The 27,669-nt window shown below is 36.7% G+C and overlaps 1 protein-coding gene across 1 annotated transcript in view; it reads left to right on the top strand.

Moving 5' to 3' along the window:
• Positions 1 to 3,265: 3,265 nt before the first annotated feature.
• Positions 3,266 to 27,669, top strand: part of Cdk5alpha (Cdk5 activator-like protein) — a 173,657-nt gene continuing 149,253 nt past the window's right edge. Inside the window, exon 1 of the mRNA XM_075295835.1 lies at positions 3,266 to 3,400. Within this exon, the coding sequence (XP_075151950.1) occupies positions 3,353 to 3,400 (48 nt within the window). The 5' untranslated portion in view covers positions 3,266 to 3,352. The remainder of the gene's footprint in view (positions 3,401 to 27,669) is intronic.

Raw genomic sequence — 27,669 nt, 5'->3', positions numbered from 1 at the left:
TCTAGTAGGATTATTATTCAACCGTCGAACTGAACGGACGTGTTTTCTAATAGCGGAGTATTTCATCGTAATAAGTACTTATTACGAATTTCACGTGTGGTGGAAATAATAAACCACCATGCAGCGAAATTCAAAGTCATCCACTGGGTTGCTAACTTGAGGGTCCAGTGGACGGGTAACGACTGAAGTTATAAATTTGGGCAGCGACCAAGAGTCAGGCCCAATTAATCGACCTGTAGACGGGTCGACTGGCGGTGACACTTTGGCAAGTCGAACCTTTTCTAAGGTGACGACATCAAAAGGAGGCAATCCCTCTCGAAAGAGATTCAAGGAACGAAGAAATGCTTTGTTTATCCTAAAGAAATTAGGATCAGTCGACCCAAGCACGTTGTCGGCTAAGCAAAGCGATTCCTTAAAATGGGCTCAAGGAATTCTTGAAGCTGGAAAAAGGGAACGATCACCGGATGAGCTACCATCCTCCAAACGGGATCAAAGATCGTTTGCCTCAGTTGCAAAAGACAGCCTTGTGATGGCTATTATTAATAAAGGAGCATTGGACGGTATGATTCCAAGGCAAAAATGGGGGGAAATTGAGAACGCGATGTCTGGTGTCTACTCAGAGGTGCGAAAAAAGTTTCCCGGACCAAGTCCTCGACGGCAAGATGCTGGATGGTATCAAGGACGATATAAGTTAATAGCTTTTGCAGACCAGAGGTCTATGGATTGCTTTAAAGCTGCATTGATGCTAATTGGTGAAGTTTGGGAAGGAGCCGCTTTGGAGTTAGTCGATAAAAAAGACATACCGGCTAAACCTAGAGCACATGCATGGATACCGGCAAACCCTCCTGATCCTGAGTCAATACTAGAGAGACTAAAAGAATGTAACCCAGATCTTCCAACCGCCGATTGGAAGGTTGGTCGTTTGGATGAGGTGGATGGACCAAGACGACATGCGGTGTTTATATTAAACATAGAGTCGCTGCCACATCTAGCCCAGACCCAAGGACGCGTAAGTTATGGCTTTCATGATATCCATATGAAGGTATACAAAAGCGATCAGCCAAAGGATACCGAAACGGACAAGCCTCCGGTAGAGTCAGCAGTGAAAAAATCTCCTAGCGAAGCCGAAGGAGACATAAAACCTACAGACTATGGCGAAAATCATATGCGGGAAGTTTCTACAGGCTCAAGCCTCACCAAAGCTGAACCGCGGATTGTTGCGAGAGTCACCGAGATCTGTGACCTTAACCTTACCTACTATGTGGTAGATGTCGTGCAGGCATAACATAAGTGATTATGGTCATATTACTAAGAGAAGGCGTTACTTTTACAATGAAACTAAGAACACGAAATATGTTTACGAAAGTACTAGAAAATAAAGAAATGACTCTAACAAGTTATGACGTAGTATACCCAGAACGTTAGGGAACGCGTCAGGGATACCTTACACACACACACATATATATATATATATATATATATATATATATATATATATATATATATATATATATATATATATATATATATATATATATATATATATATATATATATATATATATATATATATATATATATATATATATATATATATATATATATATATATATATATATATATATATATATATATATATATATATATATATATATATATATATATATATATATATATATATATATATATATATATATATATATATATATATATATATATATATATATATATATATATATATATATATTTATTTATATATAACTTGTTAAAGTCATTTCTTTATTTTCTAGTACTTTCCTAAACATCTTTTGTGTTCTTAGTTTCATTGTAAATCTTTTTAATCTGTTAAGGCAGTACAAGGAGCCTTACAATGGTGAAGATTTATCTGGAGGAACCGTAGAACCATCCACATTTTCAACCACCGTCACATCAGCCGTTTCTATTGGGTCATCAAGGGCTTCCTCTTCACAGATATCGGTGACTCTCACAACAATCCGCGGTTCAGCTTTAGCCTTTAGATACTTCTGACTCTAACGGAGGCTTGTCCGGTTCAGAATCCTTTGGCTGATCGCTTTTGTACACCTTCATATAGATATCATGAAAGCCATAACTTACACGTCCTTGAGTCTTGAATAGATGTAACAACGACTCAATGTTATATATAAAAACCGCATGTCGTCTTGGTCTATCCACCTCATCCAAACGACCAACCTTCCAATCGGCGGTTGGAAGATCTGGGTTACATTCCTTTAGTCTGTTTAATATTGACTCAGAATCAGGAGGGTTTACAAGTATCCATGCATGTGCTCTAGGTTTAGCCGGTATGTCTTTTTTCTCGACTAACTCCAGAGCGACTCCTTCCCAAACTTCACCAATTAGTATCAAAGTAGCTTTCAAGCAATCCAAAGACCTCTGGTCTGCAAATACGATTGACTTAAATCGTCCTTGATACCATCTAACATCGGGAAACTTTTTTCGCACCTCTAAGTAGACACCAAACATTGTGTTCTCAATTTCCCCTCCTTTATTAATTATAGCCATCCCTTTATAAGCATTTAAAAACGGGTAGTTTCCCCATACAGAAATCAAGTTCAACACACAAGTTTTCCTCAAAAACACGTCAATTTTATAATGTAAACAACCCTAATTTGGAATAGGCTCTGACTGAACACACTCTTTTAAAGTTATATGACAAATTATTGAAATAAAGGCTTTGAAGAACATAGGGTTGTGAAAACGATTTAAACAATTTTTCCTTGGCGGTTGCTGTATTTATGTGAACAAACGTTGCTTATATTTGAATTTAGAGTAATGGGCATTTCTAGTTTCTATGATGACTGTCAAACTAAAACATCTCAACTCGGTGTGAAGGATGAAATGTTTTGGAAAAACGAGTCAGCGGGAACATAGCATTACATACATATGATGTGTATTTAGGAGTGCAATGTCATGAAATTTATTAGTACACAGGTAAATGTGCTTTGATATGGCAGCCTTCGGATTACGTAAGTTACTCATACAATACGGCTCCAGATCCTCATGAGAGCTCTGCTGTTGAAGAATGAACTTCAGAGCACTGAAGCTGAGATAGGAAGTCTTGAGGACGGGACTGGTCAAAAAATAGACGGTAGTCTGAGGTACACGATATAGTTTTGCAAGAATAAATAAGGGCTTAAAAATTATGAATATGTTCTTATGATTTTTGTCTGCACTAGTATGTTCATGGTTGTTTGAATATGTTTTGTTTTTTCTTTTTATCTTAGGCGTCAACGTCTGAACTCTTGAAATGTTTGGGTATATTTCTTCATTACCGATGCAAAAAACTACGAAATTTTGAAGCTGGAGATGCAGTCATGTGGCTACGAGCTGTGGACAGAAGCCTTTTGTTACAAGGATGGCAGGTAAGAATTCCTTTTTTGTTTTCGAATAGGTAGATAAGTAAAATGTTTATAAATATTTTTAAATATAATGTCACTTATTATCCAATGTGAGCAATGAACTCCCTTCACCAGAAGAGTGCAAACTCAGCACTAAAGGATAAAATTCGTACAGTGCTTTGACATTTGCAGAAGGAATACAACATCCAACCACCGAACCGTTGTTCTTCATAATCACCAAAGTTACTGTTTAGTAATAAACGGACAAACATAACGCAACAAAGAAAAATAAACATAAATAGTAAATAAATGATAAATAAAAATAGTAATAAAAATAAAATAACAAATGACTGTAACTCAACAAACCTCTATGACACCATTGACTGGATTCAGAGGCTAAAATTACAAAAATGAACTTATAGGTTTAGAATTTGGAACACAAGCTGTATATAATGTCAGAAGGACTCATAGACATTTTAAGATCGATCTGCTAACTGTAATCGTAAATATTTATATCCTGCACCAGTCTGCCTGTGAACACATTTTTGTAATTGTAATCATTGTCTAGGTCGCAATTTCACATTTATTTCTTTATTGAATAATACCCGCACAATAAAAATGAATTTTTTTTATTATAGAACGGGTGCGAATATCCTATAATTTTTTAAAATCTTATAACTAATACAATCATATAAAATATATTTAAATATTAAGATAAGACAATAAATTACAGAGAAAAAACAAGTTTAATTGAAAAGTTTGAAATTTAACGAAAAACGGAATATATCAAAATAATAAATAAAGGATATCCTATATATTTTAATAATATAACTAATACAATTTTAAAAAATAAATTTAAGTATAGAATTAATAACAAAAATGGCATATAAAAAATTAAAAAATTTCAAATAAATATAAGTGAAGCAAAAAAGGAATATTATAAATAAATAAATAATAAAAATAAAATAATAACAAAAATATAATAAAAATAATATATAAAAGATATAAATATTTATAAAATTATAAATATTTCGTTATAAAATTCCCAAAGTTTTCGTTTGAAAATTACCGAATTGCTGAGAGTTTGTAATTCATTTGGTAGAGAGTTCCAAAGACGTATTGCGAAAATGAATGCGATAATAAGTTTTGAAGCTCTATTCGATCGGGGAAAACTTAACTGCTGATACAAATATTGTGGCGTGCGCGTATAAATCATCTCATGGATACCATTTCCATATAGATCCACTGCTTAATGTCGAACGACATTAAACCATGCATTTTTTCAATGAAAATTACAAAATTTCAATTTATAAATTCATTTACTTAATTTGCTTTGAAGTAGTAAAATATTCTTATTTTCCTTATTTATTTATCACTACTTTTCTATTTCTATGTCTATTTTATTTTCTCTAATTATTATCCAAGTCATCATATATTCAATTTTATATGCAAAAGACGACCCACCCTAATGTACTCTACAATGAATTATATGCATAATATAAGACAATATATTAAACACATATATATCGATATTGTACATCTTCTATTTATTTTCATTAGAACAACAGTTAACAACAACAATACAAGACATACTCATCATCGATGACAATCGACATCATTGTTGTTAATGTTGTCTTCTTCTAGCTTTGACCCTTTAACACGTAAAGGCAAACAAGAAAACAACAGTAGTCATTAAACCCTTGCGTCGGTCGCGTTCATCAAACAAACAACTAAAAGATCAATCATAAAGCAAATAAATATACATTAATATTTATACTAAAAGAAATTCGACCAATATCGTCGTCAGTTGAAGTGCACTGTTACAACGTGTCCAAGCATGTGGGTTCCATAATAAAAAATCTCATTTCGGAAAAATATAATATAAAAAATGCATATGAACTAAAAGACAGATTAAAAAATGTATCTTTGGACGAAAACGACATACGACGTGGTATCGTTATTCACCAACATACCTATACACCTAGCGATAAAAAACATAATGACACAATGGAAAAGTTTAGAAACACACACTAAAATACCTAAAACACAATTCTTAAAACTACTTCAATTTTGTTTCAATGACAACAATTATTTTAAGTATGGAGAAACTCTGTACTATCAAACGTATGGTATGCCAATGGGAAACCCATTGTCTCCAACGATCGCCGACATAGTTTTGGATAATATGTTAGCAGAAACTATCAAAGAACTTAGTGAAAGGAACATTACAATAAAATTTATAACTAACTATGTGGACGACTTATTTGCGGTAATTAAAAAAGAAGATGAAGATATAATACTTGCAACATTCAACAAATACCACAACAAACTTCAATTTACAATAGAAAAAGAAACCAACAACTACTTGCCTTATTTGGACGTAAAGCTACATAGAAATAGCGACAAAATTTCCACAGAATGGTATACAAAATCAATAGCTTCCGGAAGAACAATAAATTTTCATTCTACTCAACCTTTTAAACAAAAGATAAATACTGCAATGAGCCCAATCTAAAAATCAATAAAATTAAGTGATCAACAATTTCAGACAGCCAATTTAAAAAAGGTAGAAAATATTCTTCTTAAAAACTCATCCCACAATATATTATAAACAACAACAAGCGGATTTTTCCAGTCTTCATATGTGTCTGGCTACGTTCCAACTTTGGATTATCCTTATTCAATTATTCCATCTAATTTTGTTCCTGATATTCGATTTTCATACGAAGAAGTTTATGAGGGTTTGTTGAAATTGAAGCCGAGTTTTTCACCCGGTCCAGATTGTGTACCTTCTGCTATTCTTCGGAAGTGTGCAGATGTGATTTATGTTCCTCCCACTCAACTCTTCAATATTTCTTTATCGACTGATGTCTTTCCGGGATTGTGGAAGGAGAGTTATATTATACCTTTACATAAAAGTGGTTGTAGATCTGCTGTTGAGAATTATAGATGTGTAGCTAAGTCGAGTGCTGTCCCGAAACTTTTTGAACAGTTGATTACGGCGCGTCTGAGTCATTATATGAGTTCTGTTATTTCCTCCTGTCAACATGGTTTTGTTAGGGGTAGGTCCACTGTGACGAATTTGTTAGAGTTCGTTACGAAGATTTATGGGTCTTTTACGGATAGGTGCCAGACGGATGTATTATGTACGGATTTCAGTAAGGCTTTTGACGGGTCGACTGGCGGTGACACTTTGGCAAGTCGAACCTTTTCTAAGGTGACGACATCAAAAGGAGGCAATCCCTCTCGAAAGAGATTCAAGGAACGAAGAAATGCTTTGTTTATCCTAAAGAAATTAGGATCAGTCGACCCAAGCACGTTGTCGGCTAAGCAAAGCGATTCCTTAAAATGGGCTCAAGGAATTCTTGAAGCTGGAAAAAGGGAACGATCACCGGATGAGCTACCATCCTCTAAACGGGATCAAAGATCGTTTGCCTCAGTTGCAAAAGACAGCCTTGTGATGGCTATTATTAATAAAGGAGCATTGGACGGTATGATTCCAAGGCAAAAATGGGGGGAAATTGAGAACGCGATGTCTGGTGTCTACTCAGAGGTGCGAAAAAAGTTTCCCGGACCAAGTCCTCGACGGCAAGATGCTGGATGGTATCAAGGACGATATAAGTTAATAGCTTTTGCAGACCAGAGGTCTATGGATTGCTTTAAAGCTGCATTGATGCTAATTGGTGAAGTTTGGGAAGGAGCCGCTTTGGAGTTAGTCGATAAAAAAGACATACCGGCTAAACCTAGAGCACATGCATGGATACCGGCAAACCCTCCTGATCCTGAGTCAATACTAGAGAGACTAAAAGAATGTAACCCAGATCTTCCAACAGCTGATTGGAAGGTTGGCCGTTTGGATGAAGTGGATGGGCCAAGACGGCATGTAGTGTTTATATTGAACACTCAGTCTTTGCCACATCTAGCCCAGACCCAAGGACGCGTAAGTTATGGCTTTCATGATATCCATATGAAGGTATACAAAAGCGATCAGCCAAAGGATACCGAAACGGACAAGCCTCCGGTAGAGTCAGCAGTGAAAAAATTTCCTAGCGAAGCCGAAGGAGACATAAAACCTACAGACTATGGCGAAAATCATATGCTGGAAGTTTCTACAGGCTCAAGCCTCACCAAAGCTGAACCGCGGATTGTTGCGAGAGTCACCGAGATCTGTGAAGAGGAAGACCTTGATGACTCAATTGAAGCGGCTGATGTGACGGTGGTTGAAAATTTGGATGGTTCTACGGTTCCTCCAGATAAATCTTCACCATTGTAAGGCCGCTTGTGCTGCCTTAAAAGTTCTCCTGATGAAAGGAGACATAGATATAGTTCTTATTCAAGAACCATACATATATAAGAACAAGATCTGTGAATTAAGCACTCCGGCTTTCAAACTTTTGCATAATACCGGTAACGATATAAATCGAGCATGTATAATTGCTAAAAACGAACTAAACTTGTTTCTGCTTCCTTCATTGAGCAATGCAGACACTGTCGTAGCCAGTCTAGAGATATCCACATGCAAATATTGGGTATCTTCGGTCTACATGGGACATGATAGGGATATGCCACCCTGTGCCGTTAAGACCTTAGTTGAGGAGTCACTAAAAACAAAGACAAAACTCATTATGGGATGCGATGCAAATGCACATCATAGTATTTGGGGAAGTAGTGATACTAATGCAAGGGGAGAGTCGCTAATAGAGTTTATTTTGCGTACTAACCTGGTAGTTTCCAATAAGGAAGATGCACCAACCTTCGTCACCAGGAACAGACAAGAGGTTTTGGACGTAACGTTGACCTCTCCGGAACTGAATGATAAGATATCTGAGTGGCAAGTTTTGAGGGAACATAGCTTCTCAGATCATCGCTACATCAGTTTCAGATTGGCTGTTCGTACTTCAAAGACCATATTTCCGCCAAATGTTAGGAAAGCTGATTGGAATAGGTATAGGGAATCGTTCAATTTGATGATACCGGAAGTGCCGGAGACAAATATGGGCACTGTGCAAGATATCGAACACGCAGTGGAGCGGATTACTAAGGCCTTCAACATTTCACTGAAAGCTGCATGCCCTAGAGGAAAGCCAAGGGGAAAAAATCGGCCGCCATGGTGGACTACGGAGTTAAGTAATATGAGGAAATCCTGCAGGAAGCTCTTTAACAAAGCAAAGTCCACAAGAGCTCCGGAGGATTGGGACACTTACAAGATGAATCTGAGAGAATATAAACGAGAACTGAGAAGGTCTCAACAAAACTCTTGGGATGATTACTGTAGCAGTATTGAGAATACGTCAGAGGCTTCCAGACTACGGAAGGTACTAGCATCCACTAACACCGCTCCAGGTTTCATTAAAACATCGGAGGGAAATTGGACAACGTCCAGTGAGGAGACGTTGGAGGTACTTTTGGACATACACTTCCCTGGAAATCAGACGGTTGAACCATGTCTTATTTCAACCGTCGAACGGAACGGACGTGTTTTTTAATAGCGGATAAAATCATCGTAATAAGTACCTACTACGAATTTCAAGTGTGGTGGGATATTAGGCCACCATGCAGAGGAATTCAAAGACATCCACTGGGTTGCTAACTTCAGGGCCCAGTGGACGAGTATCGACTGGAGTTATAGATTTGGGCAATGACCAAGAGTTAGGCCCAATTAGTCGACCTGTAGACGGGTCGACAGGTGGCGACAATTTGACAAGTCGGACCTTTTCCAAGGTAACGGCATCAAAAGGAGGTAATCCCTCACGAAAGAGATTCAAAGAACGCAGAAATGCTTTGTTTATCCTAAAGAAATTAGGATCAGTCGACCCAAGCACGTTTTCGGCTAAACAAAGCGATTCCTTAAAATGGGCTCAAGGAATTCTTGAGGCTGGAAAAAGGGAACGATCACCGGATGAGCTGCCATCCTCCAAAAGGGATCAACGATCGTTTGCCTCAGTTGCTAAAGACAGCCTTGTGATGGCTATCATTAATAAAGGAGCATTGGACGGTATGGTTCCAAAGCAAAAATGGGGGGAAATTGAGAATGCTTTGTCTGGCGTCTACTCACAGGTGCTGGAAAAGTTTCCCGGCCCAGATCCTCGACACCAAGAGGCTGGTTGGTATCAAGGACGATTTAAGCTAGTCGCATTTGAGGACCAGAGGTCTATAGAATGTTTTAAAGCTGCTCTGATACTAATTGGTGAAGTTTGGGAAGGAGCTGCTCTAGAGTTAGTCGAGAAGAAAGACATACCGGCTAGACCAAGAGCACATGCGTGGATACCTGCAAACCCTCCTGACCCTGAAAGCAAAGTCCCAGGGCCGTGTATGTTATGGCTTTCATTATATCCAAATGAAGGTGTATAAAAACGATCAGCTAAAGGATTCAGAAATGGACAAGCCTCTGTCTGAATCAGAAGTAAGCGGATCCTCTTGCGAAGTCGAGGGGGATACCAAGACATTTGAAGACATGGATAGATACCGTATGCGTGAGGAGGCTTCTACTGCCTCAGAACTCACCAAAGTTGAACCTATGGTTATTGCGAGAGTCACCGATATCTCTGAAGAGGACATTCTTGATGACTCGATTGAAGCGGCTGATGTGACGGTTGTTGAAAATCTCGATGGTCCTACGGATCCTCCAGATAAATCTTCATCATTGTAAGGCTGCATGTGCTGCCTTAAAAGTTCTCCTGATGAAAGGGGACATAGATATAGTTCTTATTCAAGAACCATATGTTTATAAAAACAAAATATGTGAATTAAGTACTCCGGGGTTCAAACTATTGCAGTATAGTGGTAATGATGTAAATCGAGCCTGTATAATTGCTAAAAACGAGCTCAACTTGTTTCTGCTTCCTTCAATGTGCAATACAGACACTGTCGTTGCCAGTTTAGAAATAGCCAAATGCAAATATTGGGTATCTTCGGTCTACATGGGACATGACAGGGAGATGCCTCCATATGCCGTTAAGACCTTAGTAGAGGAGTCACGGAAAACAAAGACGAAACTCATTATGGGATGCGATGCGAATGCACATCATAGTATATGGGGAAGTAGTGATACTAATGCAAGGGGAGAGTCGCTAATAGAGTTTATTTTGCGTACTAATCTGGTAGTTTGCAACAAGGGAGATGTTCCAACCTTTGTCACTAAAAACAGGCAAGAGGTTTTGGACATCACCTTGGCCTCGCAAGAACTGAATGAAATGATATCTGAGTGGCATGTTTTAAGTGAACACAGCTTCTCAGATCATCGCTACATCAGTTTCAAATTTGATGTTCATACCACCAAGACCATATTTCCGCCAAATGCAAGGAAAGCTGACTGGAATAGGTATAGGGAATCGTTCAATATGATGATACCGGAAATACCAGAGACAAATATGAGAAATGTGCAAGATATCGAATACGCAGTGGAGCGGATTACTAAGGCCTTCAACATCTCACTGAAAGCTGCATGCCCTAGAGGAAAGCCAAGGGGGAAACATCGACCACCATGGTGGTCTACGGAATTAAGGAATATGAGGAAATCCTGCAGGAAGCTCTTGAACAAGGCAAAGTCCACCAGAGCTTCTGAGGACTGGGACGCTTACAAGAAGATTCTGAGAGGATACAAGCGAGAACTGAGAAAGGCTCAGCATACCTCTTGGAATGCTTACTGCAGCAGTATTGAGAATACGTCCGAGGCTTCCAGACTACGGAAAGTTCTAGCATCCACCAACTCCGCTCCAGGTTTCATTAAAACATCGGAGGGCAATTGGACAACGTCCAGTGAGGAGACGCTGGAGGTACTATTGGACACACATTTTCCTGGAAATCAGACGGTTGAACCATGTACTGGCGATGCCACAGTTGCTCAGCGGTCGTTTCCTGCCGAGGAAATTGTATCGGAAACTAGAATAAGATGGGCGCTAAATAGCTTTGGACCATTCAAATCCCCTGGACCTGATGGAATTACTCCGGCGGAGTTACAAGCTGTAACTGACAAAATTATCCCCTGGCCTCTCACTCGAGTGCGAAGGATTTCCGACCAATCAGCTTATCCTCATTCCTACTTAAGACCCTGGAGAGGATGATAGACATGTATCTTAGAACTACCGTGGATTCAGGTTTGCTCTCGAAACGACAGCATGCATACTCGAAGGGCAGGTCTACTGAGACCGCATTGCATGAACTGGTCAGCTTTATTGAAAGCTCACTATCTGTCAAAGAATACACAATCGTGGCGTTTCTAGACATCGAAGGGGCGTTCAATAATATCCATCCGAGCTCGATATTAAATGGACTGACAACTCTGAATGTTGATCCAGGTATTCTTAGGCTGTTAGACGAACTTCTAATGAAGAGACGTATTTCAGCCACACTAGGGCAAGCAAACATACAAAGGTATGTGAACAGAGGCACTCCCCAAGGAGGAGTTCTATCACCTCTTCTTTGGAATGTTGCTATAAACAACCTTCTGGTTTCTCTAGAAAAAGAAAGGATAAAAGTGGTGGCATACGCAGATGATGTGGCGCTAGCAGTCAGGGGAAAATTCCCATCCACAATCAGACATATTATACAGAGAGCTCTCCGGATGACTGAGAAATGGGCGAAAGATAATGGTCTTGGTGTAAACCCAGCAAAGACAGAAATAGTCATGTACTGCAAAGATCGCAAAACTCCCACGGTTAGGCCCATTTCCTTAGGGGGTACTGAAAATCCCTTTGGTGAGTGTGCAAAATACCTTGGCGTTATTTTGGACAGGAAGCTGAATTTTAGGCTTAATATTGAAGAGAGGGCGGGAAAAGCCACGGTAGCTTTGTACTCGTGCAAAAAGGCAATAGGGAAAAAGTGGGGACTAAGACCAAAAATTGTGCATTGGCTATACACGGCAGTGGTTAGACCTATAATGCTATATGGTGTTGTAGTCTGGTGGCCGGCACTTCAGAAACCGACTTGTTTAGATAAAGTTCAGCGTATGGCGAGCTTATGTATCTCAGGAGCATTTAGTAAGGCAGGAACAGACTCCCTTAATGTCATGCTACATCTATTGCCTTTAGACATTTTGGCCAAACAGTCAGCTGCAACAACGGCTGTGCGGTTGCGCGAGCTATCGCTGTGGTCGGAAAAAATGTACGGTCATAGTTCGGTCCTCAAAGTAATGCCAGATGTGCCTAACGTAGTGGATTACACCCTGGCAAAACCACTTTTCGACAAAAAGTTTGAAACTCTAATTCCCAACAGTGAGGCGTGGTGTACACAGACCCCGGGGAATAAAAGATATATAGATTTCTATACTGATGGCTCCAAATTGAATGGACAAGTGGGGTTCGGAGTATATTCTAAAGATCTGGAAATTCGAATAGCGAAAAGATTACCTAATCACTGTAGTGTTTTTCAGGCTGAAATATTGGCAATAAGAGAGGTGGTGAATTGGCTGAGAAGTAATGTTCCAACAAATATTGGCATTAATATATACTCAGACAGTCAACCTGCAATAAAATCCTTGGACTCTGTGTTCCTTAACTCAAAAACGGCCATAGACTGCCGCAAATCTCTCAACGAGATGGCTGAGCAGTACAATATTCACCTAATATGGGTGCCTGGTCATAGGAACATACCGGGGAACTGTGAAGCAGATGTGTTAGCAAGGCTAGGAACTACCTTACATATTCCAGGGGAACTAGAATCTGTTGGTATGCCTCTGGCCACCTGCAAGCTCTTACTGCGTGAGAAGGCTGTTATGATGGCCAATATTCGATGGGAAAATTGCAAGGGTTGTAACGACACCAAGCAAATATGGCCCCATTTAAACTTAAACCGCACACTAGATATGCTAGTGTTCTCAAGGCGTCAGATAGCACTCCTAATATCTGCTATAACGGGTCGCTGCCTGATAGGCGAATTTGCAAAAACTATAGGTGCGAAGTATAATGACTATTGTATAAGCTGTCATGACGTGGAGGAAAAGGAATCAATTAAACACCTCTTGTGTGAGTGTCCTGCTTTTTGTGTAAGGCGTAAGCGAATTTTAGGAGCATATAGCTTTAGATTACTGGCTGACCTGGAAAACGTTAACTTAAGCAGTTTGTTAATGTTTTTGGAGCAATCTGGTTGGTTCCACAAAAGTTAATAATAGAGAAGGTTCAGTGGTTAAGACTGAAGTGCCCATATGTAATAGGTACCTTTAGTTAAATGTGGTATCACAATGGACTGAATAGTCTAAGTGAGCCTGAAATTTAATCGGGCTGCCACTTTAACCTAACCTAACCTAACCTAAGGCTTTTGACACTATTGTGTCAAAAGCCTTACTGCCAATTTGCAGGTTATTATTCTAGGAGGATTTCGGCGACGTCTGGTGTGCCTCAGGGAAGCCACCTTGGTCCCTTACAATTTGTTCTTTATCTAAACGATCTCCCTTCTGTTGTCCATTATTCCGATATATTGATGTTTGCAGATGACGTCAAACTATTATTATCTTTTGACAGACTTGATGACTCGTTTAAATTGCAGGAAGATTCTGAGAGGCTTGTTAGATGGTGTACCTTTAATTCTATGAGACTCAATCTGAAGAAATGTAGGAAAATGTCATTTTTAAGGACGACTTTAATTCCGACCAGTTACCGTGTAGGAGACTATATTTTGGGGAACGTTACTTCATTTAAGGACTTAGGAGTTATGATGGATAGTAAGCTGACATTCAATCTGCATATAGACTCTTGTGTTGGGAAGGCGTCTGCACTGTTGGGATTCATCAAGAGGTGGTCTAAGGAGTTCAATGATCCATATTTATGTAAAAGCTTATTCGTTTCCCTTGTGAGACTCATACTGAAATATGCGTCGATTGTGTGGTCCCCGTACTATGAGTGCCATATTAATAGACTCGAGTCCGTACAGAAACAATTTCTGTTATTTGCCCTGCGATATTTAGGTTGGAGTAGTTCTCAGGATTTACCTCCCTATGTTGACAGACTTAGACTCATTGATCTGCCTACATTGCGACGTAGGAGACTTATGTTAGATATTTTATTCTTCGTGAAATTGCTCAAAGGGGAAATAGGCTCACCATTTTTAATACATACTTTACAGTTTAATGTTCCATTGCGTTAATTAAGGAACTTTACCCCGTTATTGCTTCCTGTCTTTAAACATAACTATGAGTTACATAATCCCTTTTATAGGATGTCAAAAGAGTACAACGAATTATGTTATTTATTTTCTATCTCTGATTCAATTGTATTAATTAAACGCTCTATTGCAAATACTAGACTAGGGTTCGCCTAATTTGACTGGTTATATATTCTTAACAATCGCTATATCTTGGCTCATCTAGTTATCAACCATTCCCGACCACTTGTTCCTGTAAAGTTACTGTTCCTGCTCGTCTCTGTTACTGTTGTTTCTTGATCATTTTCCCCTGTCTGTTATCTTGCTCCATAGTCTATGTTCCTGTTCATCCAACAATTTTTCCTGTTGTTATCAATTCCCTGTTCCTGTTTGTCTTGCTGCTGTTAATTCCTGCTCTTTTTCTCCTGTTGTTATCTTGTTCCTGATTATTATAATCTCTTTCCTCACAATTAAATCGTTTACTATTATATATTATATTTATCATTGTCCATTTTTCATACTTTTGTTTTATTTAATAAGTCATTTTATTATTGTATTGTTTCATACATCAATTTTCTTTTATTATTAAATTATATAAATGTGTATATTATTATTTGTCTATAATTTTAAAGTCTTTTTTTATTATTAGAATTGTTTTTTGTTATTTTATTCATCTTTGTTTTATGTTATAATTGTACTTCACTGTTTATATCAAAACGGCTGGTATCATTTAGCCTAGATAAATAAATAAATAAATAAAATCTTAATTAAGAAGTCTACAACACAAACACAAAAATCCCGAAATAATACGTATGATAACAAAACACTTGGCAACACCATGAAATATTATAGCATTTCATATATCCCAAAGCTAACGGAAACAACAATGCTAAAAGAAATAGTAGAAGACCAACAAACAACATTCGCTCACAAACCCAACAAAACATTAAGTACGATATTCACCCAAACCAAAACAAAAATAGAGAAAACGCAACAAAGCAATGTTGTATATGAAATCAAGTGCATAGGCAATGATGAACAACCATTCAACAAATACTATGTGGGGACAACTAAACGTAGCTTAGCGACAAGAGTAACAGAACATGAAGCAGATATAAGAAAAGGCATACAACAGCTTTAGCACAACACTGCATTGAGTTGGCACATAAAGCAGACTTTGAGAGTGTCAAAATCTTAGACAAAGAGAGAAAGGAGAATAAACGTTATAATCTAGAGAGTCTAAGAATACAAAAAAGAGTTCAATGTGCAATAAACAGAAAAGAAGACAAAGATAAAACTAATGCTGCCTATACATTAGTTATTATTTAGTTTACGTCCTATCTTCTATGATCGTAGTCATAAGACATCTGTGATATTTTAATTTAGTTTTGTAATTATTTTTGAAATTATTTTAAATATTTGTTTAATGTCGTGGTGTTCCTGTGCCGTTACTTTTTACAATTTAAAATTAATTTTAAAAAATATGACAAAAGACTAAATGTAAGTTTAGAGTTTAGCTTGTGATACGCTACATAGAAGTAATTGTATGTTTTTTTCTTTTTACAATATGGTTGCCAGATTTCAATAAAAAATTCATTCCAGAAGAAGTTGGAAATCACCAACGAAACGTCGGATGTAAATATGAGATAAAATCTTTTTATTTGCATATTGAGAGACCTTGAAAGCCCATTTTAGAACAGATCTAAAAATAACCAAAAAAAAAATTAACTTACATTTGCCAATTTTACATTGTGAACTAATATACAAAAGTAAACTAAACTGAAGTGAAATTATATAGAAATTAATAAAGAATAAAATAAAATATACTAAATCGAAAACTAACATATATAAAGGACTTATAAATTTGAAAGGCAAAGTGCGGTAAAATCGGACAGACATCAGTGACATTTTTTAGAGGTCATAGTCGACCTCAAATTTATAGTGAGAAATCGTAAGGTCTATACCGACCTGAATTACAACCCCATCAAAACCCCATATAACTTTAGTGGGAATTTATGCCCCCACTAAACATTTGTTCAGCTTCGAACCGAATAAGTGTGTTTTTAATGAAAACATAATTTTATTAAAAACGTTCAAAGATAATTTTGAGATCAAAAATCAATAAATGTGAACAGTAACCTATGGATTAAAAAAGTGATTAAATTTATTAAAAATCGTTTGTGCACAAGTTATTAAAAAAATCATGTGACTTTTGACGAAAAGTGGACATTTTAAAATTTAATCTTTCATTCATCTCAAAATGCAAATCAACATAAGTGAATTTTTTTATGACACACAAGATACAATTTAAAATTTCGTAATTTTCAACTTTCAAAATAAAACTTCTATTTATTATCAATTAATTTGTGCAAATTTTTGGACATTTTTTCTTAAAACGAAAAGTGACCTAATTCACATTGTGATTATTTTAAGATTTCCAAAAACGAAAACAATATTAACCATATAAATCTTGTGTTATTGTGACTTTTAATAAAATTTTGGAAATGATTAAAAACTTTTTTGTGCGTAAAGACTCAAAACATAGTATCTCAAATTTTTGGCCAAAAATTGACTTCCAAAAATTAGTTAAAATTTTCCGATTTAATTTTCTGTGTGATTTGAGTGACATTTTTAAAAAAATAAAATTGTTCGACATTTCATAAAATTAAATAACTGAAATCGATTTAATCAAAATTATTTAAAATCACATTAATGTATCACGTAACTTTCACAAAACGAATTGTGGTCTTCAAAAAGTGAAAATTTTTCCAAACGAAACGGTACTCCTAACGGTAAATCATCTTCAAGGCCAACATCGGCAAAAATATATTCTGTGCAAAACTTTGGTGTAAAAATATTGGGACATACAAAATCATCGTGCATCAACGAACGAATACCAGTGACGTCATCATCGATATCAAAGCAACAACGAAATCTATATCACGCAAGTAGAAGAAACAAAGAAAGCAGTAAGTACACAAACAATAGTACTCAAACATCAAGAGACATTTCTGTGACATTCTCTCCTTGCTACATCTCAAACTTGGATCTCCCTATTTCTGGTGTATCTTCAATGAGAGTTGCCAGATTTGACATTTTTTGACTGCTTGCGGGGACATTTTTTCGACCTCATAAAATTCCAATTTCGAATTATGTTGAACAATACAAACAAAAATGGACGTCGTACAAAAATTTCATAATTTGTGTGATGATTTTATCCATCTTGTGGAAACCGACGACAGCAGTCAAATCAATTATCATATCGCGACCTTAGAATTTATTCTAAATCATTCAGAAGACTTATTCAGAAGACTAATGTCAAGATCTAATTCACCAGAATAAAAATCCAGTAAACCCAAAGCAACTCAGGGTAAAATATTGGAAGACTTTCGACCAATACAAAATATTTTCGGAAAATATAAAATCAATAATACAATTAAAAACGTCCCAGACTTCCGATAATTTCAAATCCAAAACTTCCTGCGCACTTCAAAACAAATTTCTTTTATCAAAAACACGTCCAAACAACCCTTCAAACACAGAAAATCGACCCATAGTAAAAGTTACATACATAAATTCAACAGAGCTCTTGGATCACAGCGCAATCCAAAGCGTTCCTGAACCTCCTTATATACTTAGGGCAACACAAGCCACATTTTCAAATACAACTTACCAGTCCACATTTCAATATAATTCGTACCCCAATAAAGTACTGTGACGACCCACCATATCTGGTCCTATTTCCGGAGGCATTGGCTACCTTCTTGTACCGGCCGTGCTGAGTCTTGGGGGGGGTTGTTTTCCTCGGATAATAGTAATCGGGTTCGTCTACATAAAGAAAAAAAAAATACTTAAGGTAGCTCTTAATGGGAAAGAGATCCCTAGAAAAATTAAAGTGGATGAAAATAGGAAGAGGAGTGACAATAGAAAAGGCGTGGCTTAAGATAACAGTCAGCCACTAACGGTTCCACCACCCAACCATCCCAAGGAAGTTCCTAACTTCTTTGGCCCCATTTTAGAAATCCTTTACATATAACACTTCATCTTTCGTGCAAAGCAAAGTACACCTAGTTATTATTCATAATTATTAATAGTTTAATAATAAAACCTCAAAAGACAATTAGTAATACTATTAACTAGACTAGTTGGTCGTGTAGATAATATAGTGGAGATATATATAAGGATTATGAAATTCCAATAATGATGTGATTAGAATTGAAAATAATAAAACATATATTAATGTATGAGTGAAAACTTAAAAATATTGGATTTTGTTAGAGCATCTTGGCTCAAATGTAAATAAAACAAAATGAGTAATGTAATAAATCGTTTGTCTGGATTGACGAGCAAATACAATATGAATTCTTTTATAATTACAAAGGCGACTTACCAATAAAACTCCACCGATGTCATCAGGCCTGAGGATAAAGGTTGTTTGTTCGATATCGCTATATATATTAATAAAATTTAATGTTCAAATTGTATCGCTCGTTTGATTGAAGTTATTGCATTGGTGGTAATGACGTATCTAGGTGTGGAGTTATTAACTATATATATATATATATATATATATATATAAGGATGAGCTCTCCATATAAATTAATATGGTTTTTCCATGGTTTCCAAAATTACGTCTCAAAGGACAAATTAATAAAAAAAATTGATCAAAGAATGAAATGCCTTCAGATTCCAGTTGGTATACGTTGTTGGAGCTTCGAAAGATATCCTTGTAGGTTATATGATACTTAGCTCCTTATCAACAGATAATGCGGTTTTTAAACCGACCATAACAGCGTTCAAAACCAAGTAAACAAGTTCTTTCCTTTTGGTTAATATCATGCAATTTGGAGCAAAATATACTTCTGGGGGTCGCGGATCCAAATGGTATCCGCGTGCTGAAAATCACAGAACTACAAATAAAAATCTGGTCGAGGCCGTTAAATAGTGTTTCACCTACCTTTTACAATTAATGATTTTGGTTGATAAAATAATGATAAAAAAAACAACGATGATTCGTACAAAATTATTTCGCAGCAATAGCTTTGCGGTTGTATAAAAATTCAGACGTCGGTTTACGTTTTCCTTTCTTTTCTCTAACCAAAAGTTTAATCTTTTCTTTCTGAGAATTTGAATTTAATGAAAATTTTCTCAAACGTCAATTATCAATGAAATTAATTTTAGCCTACTTGATAAACAAAACATTTTAATTTATAAAGTAAACGCAAACAGAAAATTTTTTCCCAGTGGTTATTACAGCGACACCCGCCAACCAATCTCACAAACACACCACGCTTAAAAAAAAAAAAAAAAAAAAAAAAAAATTGCTTACTCCCAAATGTCCTTTAGATGATAAATACCACTACGACCAGTCTTAACATCCTTAAGTTCATAATATACTTTACCTACTTTCCTGAGCACTTCTGCTTTTATCCCTGTGGGTGCTAATTTTGCACTAAATCTATTTATCATTGAACTTTGCGGGAAATTCCTTCTTATCACTAGCTGTCCGACAGTCAATTCCCGGTCTCTACTTCTCAAATTATAATTATTTTCATTCTTTGTGTAAGCAACCCTCATCTTTTCTCGTACCGAGTCTCTCAGAAGTGCAAACTTATCATGCCTCTGGATCTGAATATCAGTATCTTCCAACATCTTCAAATTCCGCAAAATTGAATAATCATCACCATGAGTGATCATTACTTGTCCGAATATTACCTCATATGGAGTTTTATCTAATGTTTGATGTAGGCTATTTCTCAAGGCACTATTGATACAGCTCAAATAGTTATCCCATTTCTTCTGATCATCCTTCACAAAGGAACGAAGAGCCGCATTGATTGACCGGTTTACCCTTTCACTGGCATTTGCTTGGGGGCTATGCAGTGCCGTAAACTGGTGTTTAATTCCAAATTTTTTTAGTAGAGATTCAAATTCTTTGCTTTTAAACTGAGTCCCATTATCAGATATGACAACTTCCGGAACCCCATAGCAATTAAAAATTTCATCTCTAAGAAATGATACCATCGGTGATGTCACAAATTTCCTTAAGGGCCTTAGAAATGTGAACTTAGAGAAGTGGTCTAAAACTATTAATATCCCTATATGACCCTTACTTGTTCTAGGAAACGGCCCGATCAGGTCAACATATAAGCGCTGAAAGGGTCTTTAGCTAATAGATATCTGTCCCATCGGAGGCCTCAAAGTATTTGTAGGAAATTTTGTTGTTTTACATATGTCACATTTTTGAATATAGTCCTTAACATCAGATACGAGTCTGGGCCAGTAGAATTTTCTTCGAATCCTTTCAAGAGTTTTGGCTATTCCGGCATGGGCCGCGTTAGCCTGATTGTGAGCTGAAAATATTACATTTTCCCGTAATTCCGTAGGAACTAGTAATTTCCAACTACTAGTATTGCTTTCATATTCGGGTTCGACACTAGTACGTCTATATATGTATTTTCCAACCACACAATAATCGGGAAATTCTGATTTTTGAAATTCTAATCTCCACGTTGAATACTCAACACTGTCGAATGCCTCTGATTCGATATTAATACTCGGTTGAACGACTACTTCTAACTCAGATATAATGTTACTTTCATCAAATGCCCTCGACAAAGTGTCTGGAACTACGTTATCTTTGCCACGCCTATGTTCTATGGTAAAGTCGAAAGCTTGTAATTTCAGAGCCCATCTAGCAAGTCGTCCGGATAAATCATTCTGCTTCATTAACCATTTTAAGCTAGCATGATCGGTCACAACTTTGAATTCTTGTCCCTCTATATATGCTCGAAATTTCTTTACTGCAAGAACCACTGCCAGGCATTCTAACTCGGTCACGGTATAGTTTCGTTGTGATTTATTTAGTTTTTGAGACATATACGCTATAGGTCGATCCGTCCCATTGTCATCAACTTGAGCCAACACTGCTCCCACACCTACCGAACTGGCATCACATTGTAATATAAAAGGTTTAGAAAAATTAGGAGTCATGAGAATTGGAGCGCTACAAAGTTTTTGTTTCAGTACATCAAATGACTGTTGAGCGTCCTTGGACCATTTAAAGGCTTTCTTCTTGGATAAGAGTTCAGTTAGTGGAAAAGTGCACGTCGAAAAATCCTCAATAAACCTTCTATACCAACCGATCATACCGAGGAATTGTCTTAACTGCCTTACTGAGGTTGGTACTGGAAAATCGCCGATTGCTCTGACTTTTTCTGGGTCCACTTTTATCGACCCTTCTCCTACAACATATCCTAAATACCGCACTTGTCGTATGACAAAAGAGCTCTTCTTTACATTAATGGTTAGACCAGCCTGGCGAAGTCGCAAGGCGATATCTTGTAGATGTTCCAGGTGCTCAGCGAAAGTGGTAGAAACGACTAAAAGGTCGTCCAAGTATACGAAGACATGAGTCTTCATATTATATGGGATTACCATATCCATTAGACGGCACATGGTTTGCGGTGCATTGCATAATCCGAAGGGCATTCTGACAAATTGATAGAGAGGTCGATTCGGAACAGTGAAAGCTGTTTTCGACTTGGAATCCTCTGACAACTTAATTTGCCAGAATGCATCCTTTAAGTCCACTTTAGAAATGTAATGCACAGCCGGAAGTCGCGACAAGATACCCTCGATATTCGGAATGGGATATGAGTCCTTCACGGTCACTGCGTTTAATTTACGACTATCTACACAAAATCGTACTTTTTCCGGTTTCACTATCAAAACTCCAGGTGACGACCATGATGAATTTGGACACTCCTCAATCACCCCTAACGATAGCATACGATCTATTTCTCCAAACAAAAGTTTTTCCCTAGCTGGTGAAATGGGATAGTACCGTTGCTTTATGGGTCTACTATCACCCGTATCAATAACATGTTCCACTAACGATGTACATCCCAAACCATCCCTTTCCGAATTAGGAAACAACTCTATTATTGCGTCAAGTTTCCTTTGGTCCTCTACAGAAAGAACAATGTGGTCTATGTTTCGTCCGTCCTCTACTGTCTCACTGATTTCTGGAGCAGTCGAAATGAAAATCCCAAACTCTTTCCAGAAATCCATACCACAAATAATGTCCTGCTTAATGGTTGGAATCACAAGAAACTCAAATTTGCACATCCGGTTCTGAAATTTAAATTCGGCCATTAGTACACCAGATACAGGCTGTTCTTTTCCGTCAGCAGTCTTAACCCTGCCACGACACTTCGAAAACCCTGGTAATTCCTGAACGCCATTGGCTAGTGATCCCCCAATTACACTTTTGTTGGCTCCGCTGTCCAACAAAGCAAAATACAACTTGTTATTAAAATTAAGGGGTACATACGGCCTATTATCGGAAATATTATTAGTAATGGAAGAAATAGTATATTTCCTGAACTTTTTTAAACGATTCCAAAAGTTTCTTATTCTAATTACGCTACGTGATTCTACTTTTGGTTGAACATAAGTGCAACTTGATTGTCCATGCCATTCTGATTCATTGGAAAGTCTATGATATTTCTTTGTCGAGTCCGGTTCTTTAGTTAAATGAACATGACTGGTTAGTGGCGTATCGAAAAACTTGGATGTCCTCTCTTCTTTTGAGGGACATCCCTTGTCGAGTTTCCCTGCATGGTACATCTGGAACATGTAGGTTTATATTCATCCTTCATACCACAGCCGTAGCAAAATATAATCCTTGGCTTAATGCATTCCTTGTAACCGTGACCTAGCCCATCACAATTCCAGCAAACAATGGCTTCCTTGATGCCACATACATCACCATCTACACTACTGGTGTCGTCCTCGGACACATTATCTTGCACTTCCGCTATCTGTGGTTTTTCTTTAACCGTATTAAATCTTTTACCCCGATTCATATCCCGTATAAATTTCTCATGTCGCTTGACTGCCTTTCTTAATTCCGAAACGTGAGAAATTTGCATGTGCAGTAGTTCATGCCGAATCTCTGTCCGTAAATTTCTCATCATGGTTTCGCAAAGTTCTTCATCAGACAGGGGAACCCGTAACCTGTCCGTTAAGGCCATGACAGCCTCGTAAAAGTCGTCGAAGTCTTCATTCGCCCTCTGTTTCCTACGTCGGATATCGTCCTTAAGGTCAAAATCGTTATAACAATCCTTATACTGCCTTACTAACGAGCTCGACAGCAGTGACCATTCTACGGTATTATGATTTCGATGAAAACGCCAAAACCATTCCAAGGCTTTTCCGTGGAAAAGCATATGGGCGTGGCTTGCCAGCACATCAAAATTCCCTCCCAGTGTCGTATTGGTCATATGAACAACCCTATAAACAAATTCTTCCACCGGAATGTCCTGGCTCCCCCCTGAAAATGTTAACCGCCAATTCCGTATAATATTAATAGTTTTCTCCGAACCGAAATCCACACCATTTCTTTGAACCACGGGTTCTGCCGGAGGTGCGTCAACATTTCGTGCACCCGAATTCAAACTCAGATGTCTCACAACCCTACCTAGTTCATTTGCAATTACAGATTGAATTTCATTTCGAAATTCATTTAATAACGATGCTACAACTCGACGAATATGTTCGTCTGCTAATTGTTCTCTTGCCACCTCCCTGCTATCCGGAACTCTCCTAGATTCTGATCTCGTCCTTAAACGTGACTCTTCTGCACTCTGTGGAGCAATTGACTCCGAATCGGGGCGGGACACATCCTCACTACTACGCGTTACCGGCATGATTAAATAAAATAATATCGTAAAACAAAACAAAAAATGTAAAATGTAATAATAAAACGATGGAAATAAACAAATCCACAATTTGCACTACTCGAAAAAGGTTAAATAAATAAAGGATTCTACAAATTCATTTCCTATTCGTCACTCCTATGGGAAATACAGAGAAATCATGTCTCTGAAGTAAAATATCGAAATTAGATTCAATATTCAAATTCTCCTTAGACTAATAACCCTATTTTTCCAGAAACAAAACCCAATATTCAACCCTAAGGTAAGAAATCGACATCAACTCAAAATCAAAAATCCTTATTCGTATTTGAAAATTGGTTAGTAAGAGATAGAGGTAGAAAGTTTCTAAAAACAATCGTGAATGGTATAGATCCGATAAGAACTCAAATCAACAGAAATCCTATTCCGATTCGTTTTAGATTGGATTGGAGGATCCTCTAAACACTTTGGGCTGCCTACTCGATTACGAATGATTGCATAAGTCCACGAAGTTATCAGAGGATGATAAGGGGTAGTAAATAGAATAATCGAAAGTGAAAGGAGAAAGGAAAGTTAGAAAGAAAAGATAAACTATAAAATTTTGTGGAGCCTCAGCAATTTTAGAAGATGTTCGAAAAACAAAGATATTTCAGTTGAGGCCCCACGTTGGGCGCCATTTAATTATGTGACGACCCACCATATCTGGTCCTATTTCCGGAGGCATTGGCTACCTTCTTGTACCGGCCATGCTGAGTCTTGGGGGCGTTGTTTTCCTCGGATAATAGTAATCGGGTTCGTCTACATAAAGAAAAAAAATACTTAAGGTAGCTCTTAATGGGAAAGAGATCCCTAGAAAAATTAAAGTGGATGAAAATAGGAAGAGGAGTGACAATAGAAAAGGCGTGGCTTAAGATAACAGTCAGCCACTAACGGTTCCACCACCCAACCATCCCAAGGAAGTTCCTAACTTCTTTGGCCCCATTTTAGAAATCCTTTACATATAACACTTCATCTTTCGTGCAAAGCAAAGTACACCTAGTTATTATTCATAATTATTAATAGTTTAATAATAAAACCTCAAAAGACAATTAGTAATACTATTAACTAGACTAGTTGGTCGTGTAGATAATATAGTGGAGATATATATAAGGATTATGAAATTCCAATAATGATGTGATTAGAATTGAAAATAATAAAACATATATTAATGTATGAGTGAAAACTTAAAAATACTGGATTTTGTTAGAGCTCTTGGCTCAAATGTAAATAAAACAAAATGAGTAATGTAATAAATCGTTTGTCTGGATTGACGAGCAAATACAATATGAATTCGTTTATAATTACAAAGGCGACTTACCAATAAAACTCCACCGATGTCATCAGGCCTGAGGATAAAGGTTGTTTGTTCGATATCGCTATATATATTAATAAAATTTAATGTTCAAATTGTATCGCTCGTTTGATTGAAGTTATTGCAATGGTGGTAATGACGTATCTAGGTGTGGAGTTATTAACTATATATATATATATATATATATATAAGGATGAGCTCTCCATATAAATTAATATGGTTTTTCCATGGTTTCCAAAATTACGTCTCAAAGGACAAATTAATAAAAAAAAATTGATCAAAGAATGAAATGCCTTCAGATTCCAGTTGGTATACGTTGTTGGAGCTTCGAAAGATATCCTTGTAGGTTATATGATACTTAGCTCCTTATCAACAGATAATGCGGTTTTTAAACCGACCATAACAGCGTTCAAAACCAAGTAAACAAGTTCTTTCCTTTTGGTTAATATCATGCAATTTGGAGCAAAATATACTTCTGGGGGTCGCGGATCCAAATGGTATCCGCGTGCTGAAAATCACAGAACTACAAATAAAAATCTGGTCGAGGCCGTCAAATAGTGTTTCACCTACCTTTTACAATTAATGATTTTGGTTGATAAAATAATGATAAAAAAAACAACGATGATTCGTACAAAATTATTTCGCAGCAATAGCTTTGCGGTTGTATAAAAATTCAGACGTCGGTTTACGTTTTCCTTTCTTTTCTCTAACCAAAAGTTTAATCTTTTCTTTCTGAGAATTTGAATTTAATGAAAATTTTCTCAAACGTCAATTATCAATGAAATTAATTTTAGCCTACTTGATAAACAAAACATTTTAATTTATAAAGTAAACGCAAACAGAAAATTTTTTCCCAGTGGTTATTACAGCGACACCCGCCAACCAATCTCACAGTACAGTCCACACTACAACCAAAACAAAATATTCTATCCACAAATATCACCGTCCTACCACGACCTAAGACTTTGCCTATACGAAACTTCTCACAACAGAAACTCACGACTTCAACTGCCAATAATGTTAAGTCTAATCCACATCGTGATCAACGAGACATCACATCCAAAGAGTATGTATTTAGAAAGAGATTGCATCAATTCCAAGTTTGCGAGCTCCGTCTGCGACCTAGGCTTTGATTACAAAATTGCGTTCACGGACAGACGGACATGGCTATATCGACTAAGAACCCCACCCTGAGCATTTTTGCCAGACACCATGTATCTATCTCGTCTCCTTCTGGGTGTTGCAAACATATGTACTAACTTATAATACCCTGTTCCACAGTGTGGCGCAGGGTATAAATAGTTAAAAATTCACATATCCATATGCAAACATGCATTTATTTTCAATAAAACTTGGACATATGTCAACAAATACCTTTTACGGCCATTTTCATGTAGCTCCGTTAGGCTTTAACTCCCAGTTAACAGAAGTAAATTGCAAATATCTTCTTTCCGGCTAACTTTAACTGAAAAATTACTTTAACTAAAAAAAAAAAACAATTAAAAATGTTATTGATTCAACAAATTTTTTAATTGAAACAAAAATGAATCACAAAAATAATAGCATCAATTAATTTTTTAATTGGATCAATTAACTTTTTAATTGACCTTCAATTAATTTTTTAATTGATACTATCATTTCTGTGATTGAAGACATTTCAATTAAAAAATAATTGGATCAATTAATTTCGTGATTGAATCAGAAAAAAAAATTTTTGTGTGTTGGCAAGATGGCAGCTATGTCCATAAAACAGTTTAAAAGTTCGTTAGTTAACGGAGCAATAACGAAGCTTCATGAAAATGGGGGTTAATTTGATTTCTCAAATGACTTTAAATTACAAAATCGAGCCACAAAATGGAACAATTTTTCTCAGGCGATGTTGTCAAATTATATTTTTGTGATAACCAATAATTTGATTAAAAATGTGCTGGCAGTTCATTCTGCATATTTTCGTTTCTCTGTTTCAAAAAAGGGCCTTGTTGTGTTTGAAAAACTAAGTTATATGAAAATGTATGTGTGTGAAATTCGTAGCAATCCTCAAAATTAGTTTTTTTCACTTACCTAATTTCTAATAAACTAAAAAAAATCATATAAATAAGTTTTGTTTTTCGGTTTCAAAAATGGACTGCGTTGCCAAATTTAACTTAAAAAAAATAAAACGTATG

Source organism: Haematobia irritans, chromosome 2 (assembly GCF_050003625.1).
Source record: "Haematobia irritans isolate KBUSLIRL chromosome 2, ASM5000362v1, whole genome shotgun sequence".
In the NCBI taxonomy this organism is placed as follows: Eukaryota; Metazoa; Arthropoda; class Insecta; order Diptera; family Muscidae; genus Haematobia; species Haematobia irritans.
The sequence above is the reverse complement of the archived record's forward strand: the minus strand, read 5'-3'. Positions and strand labels throughout refer to the sequence as shown.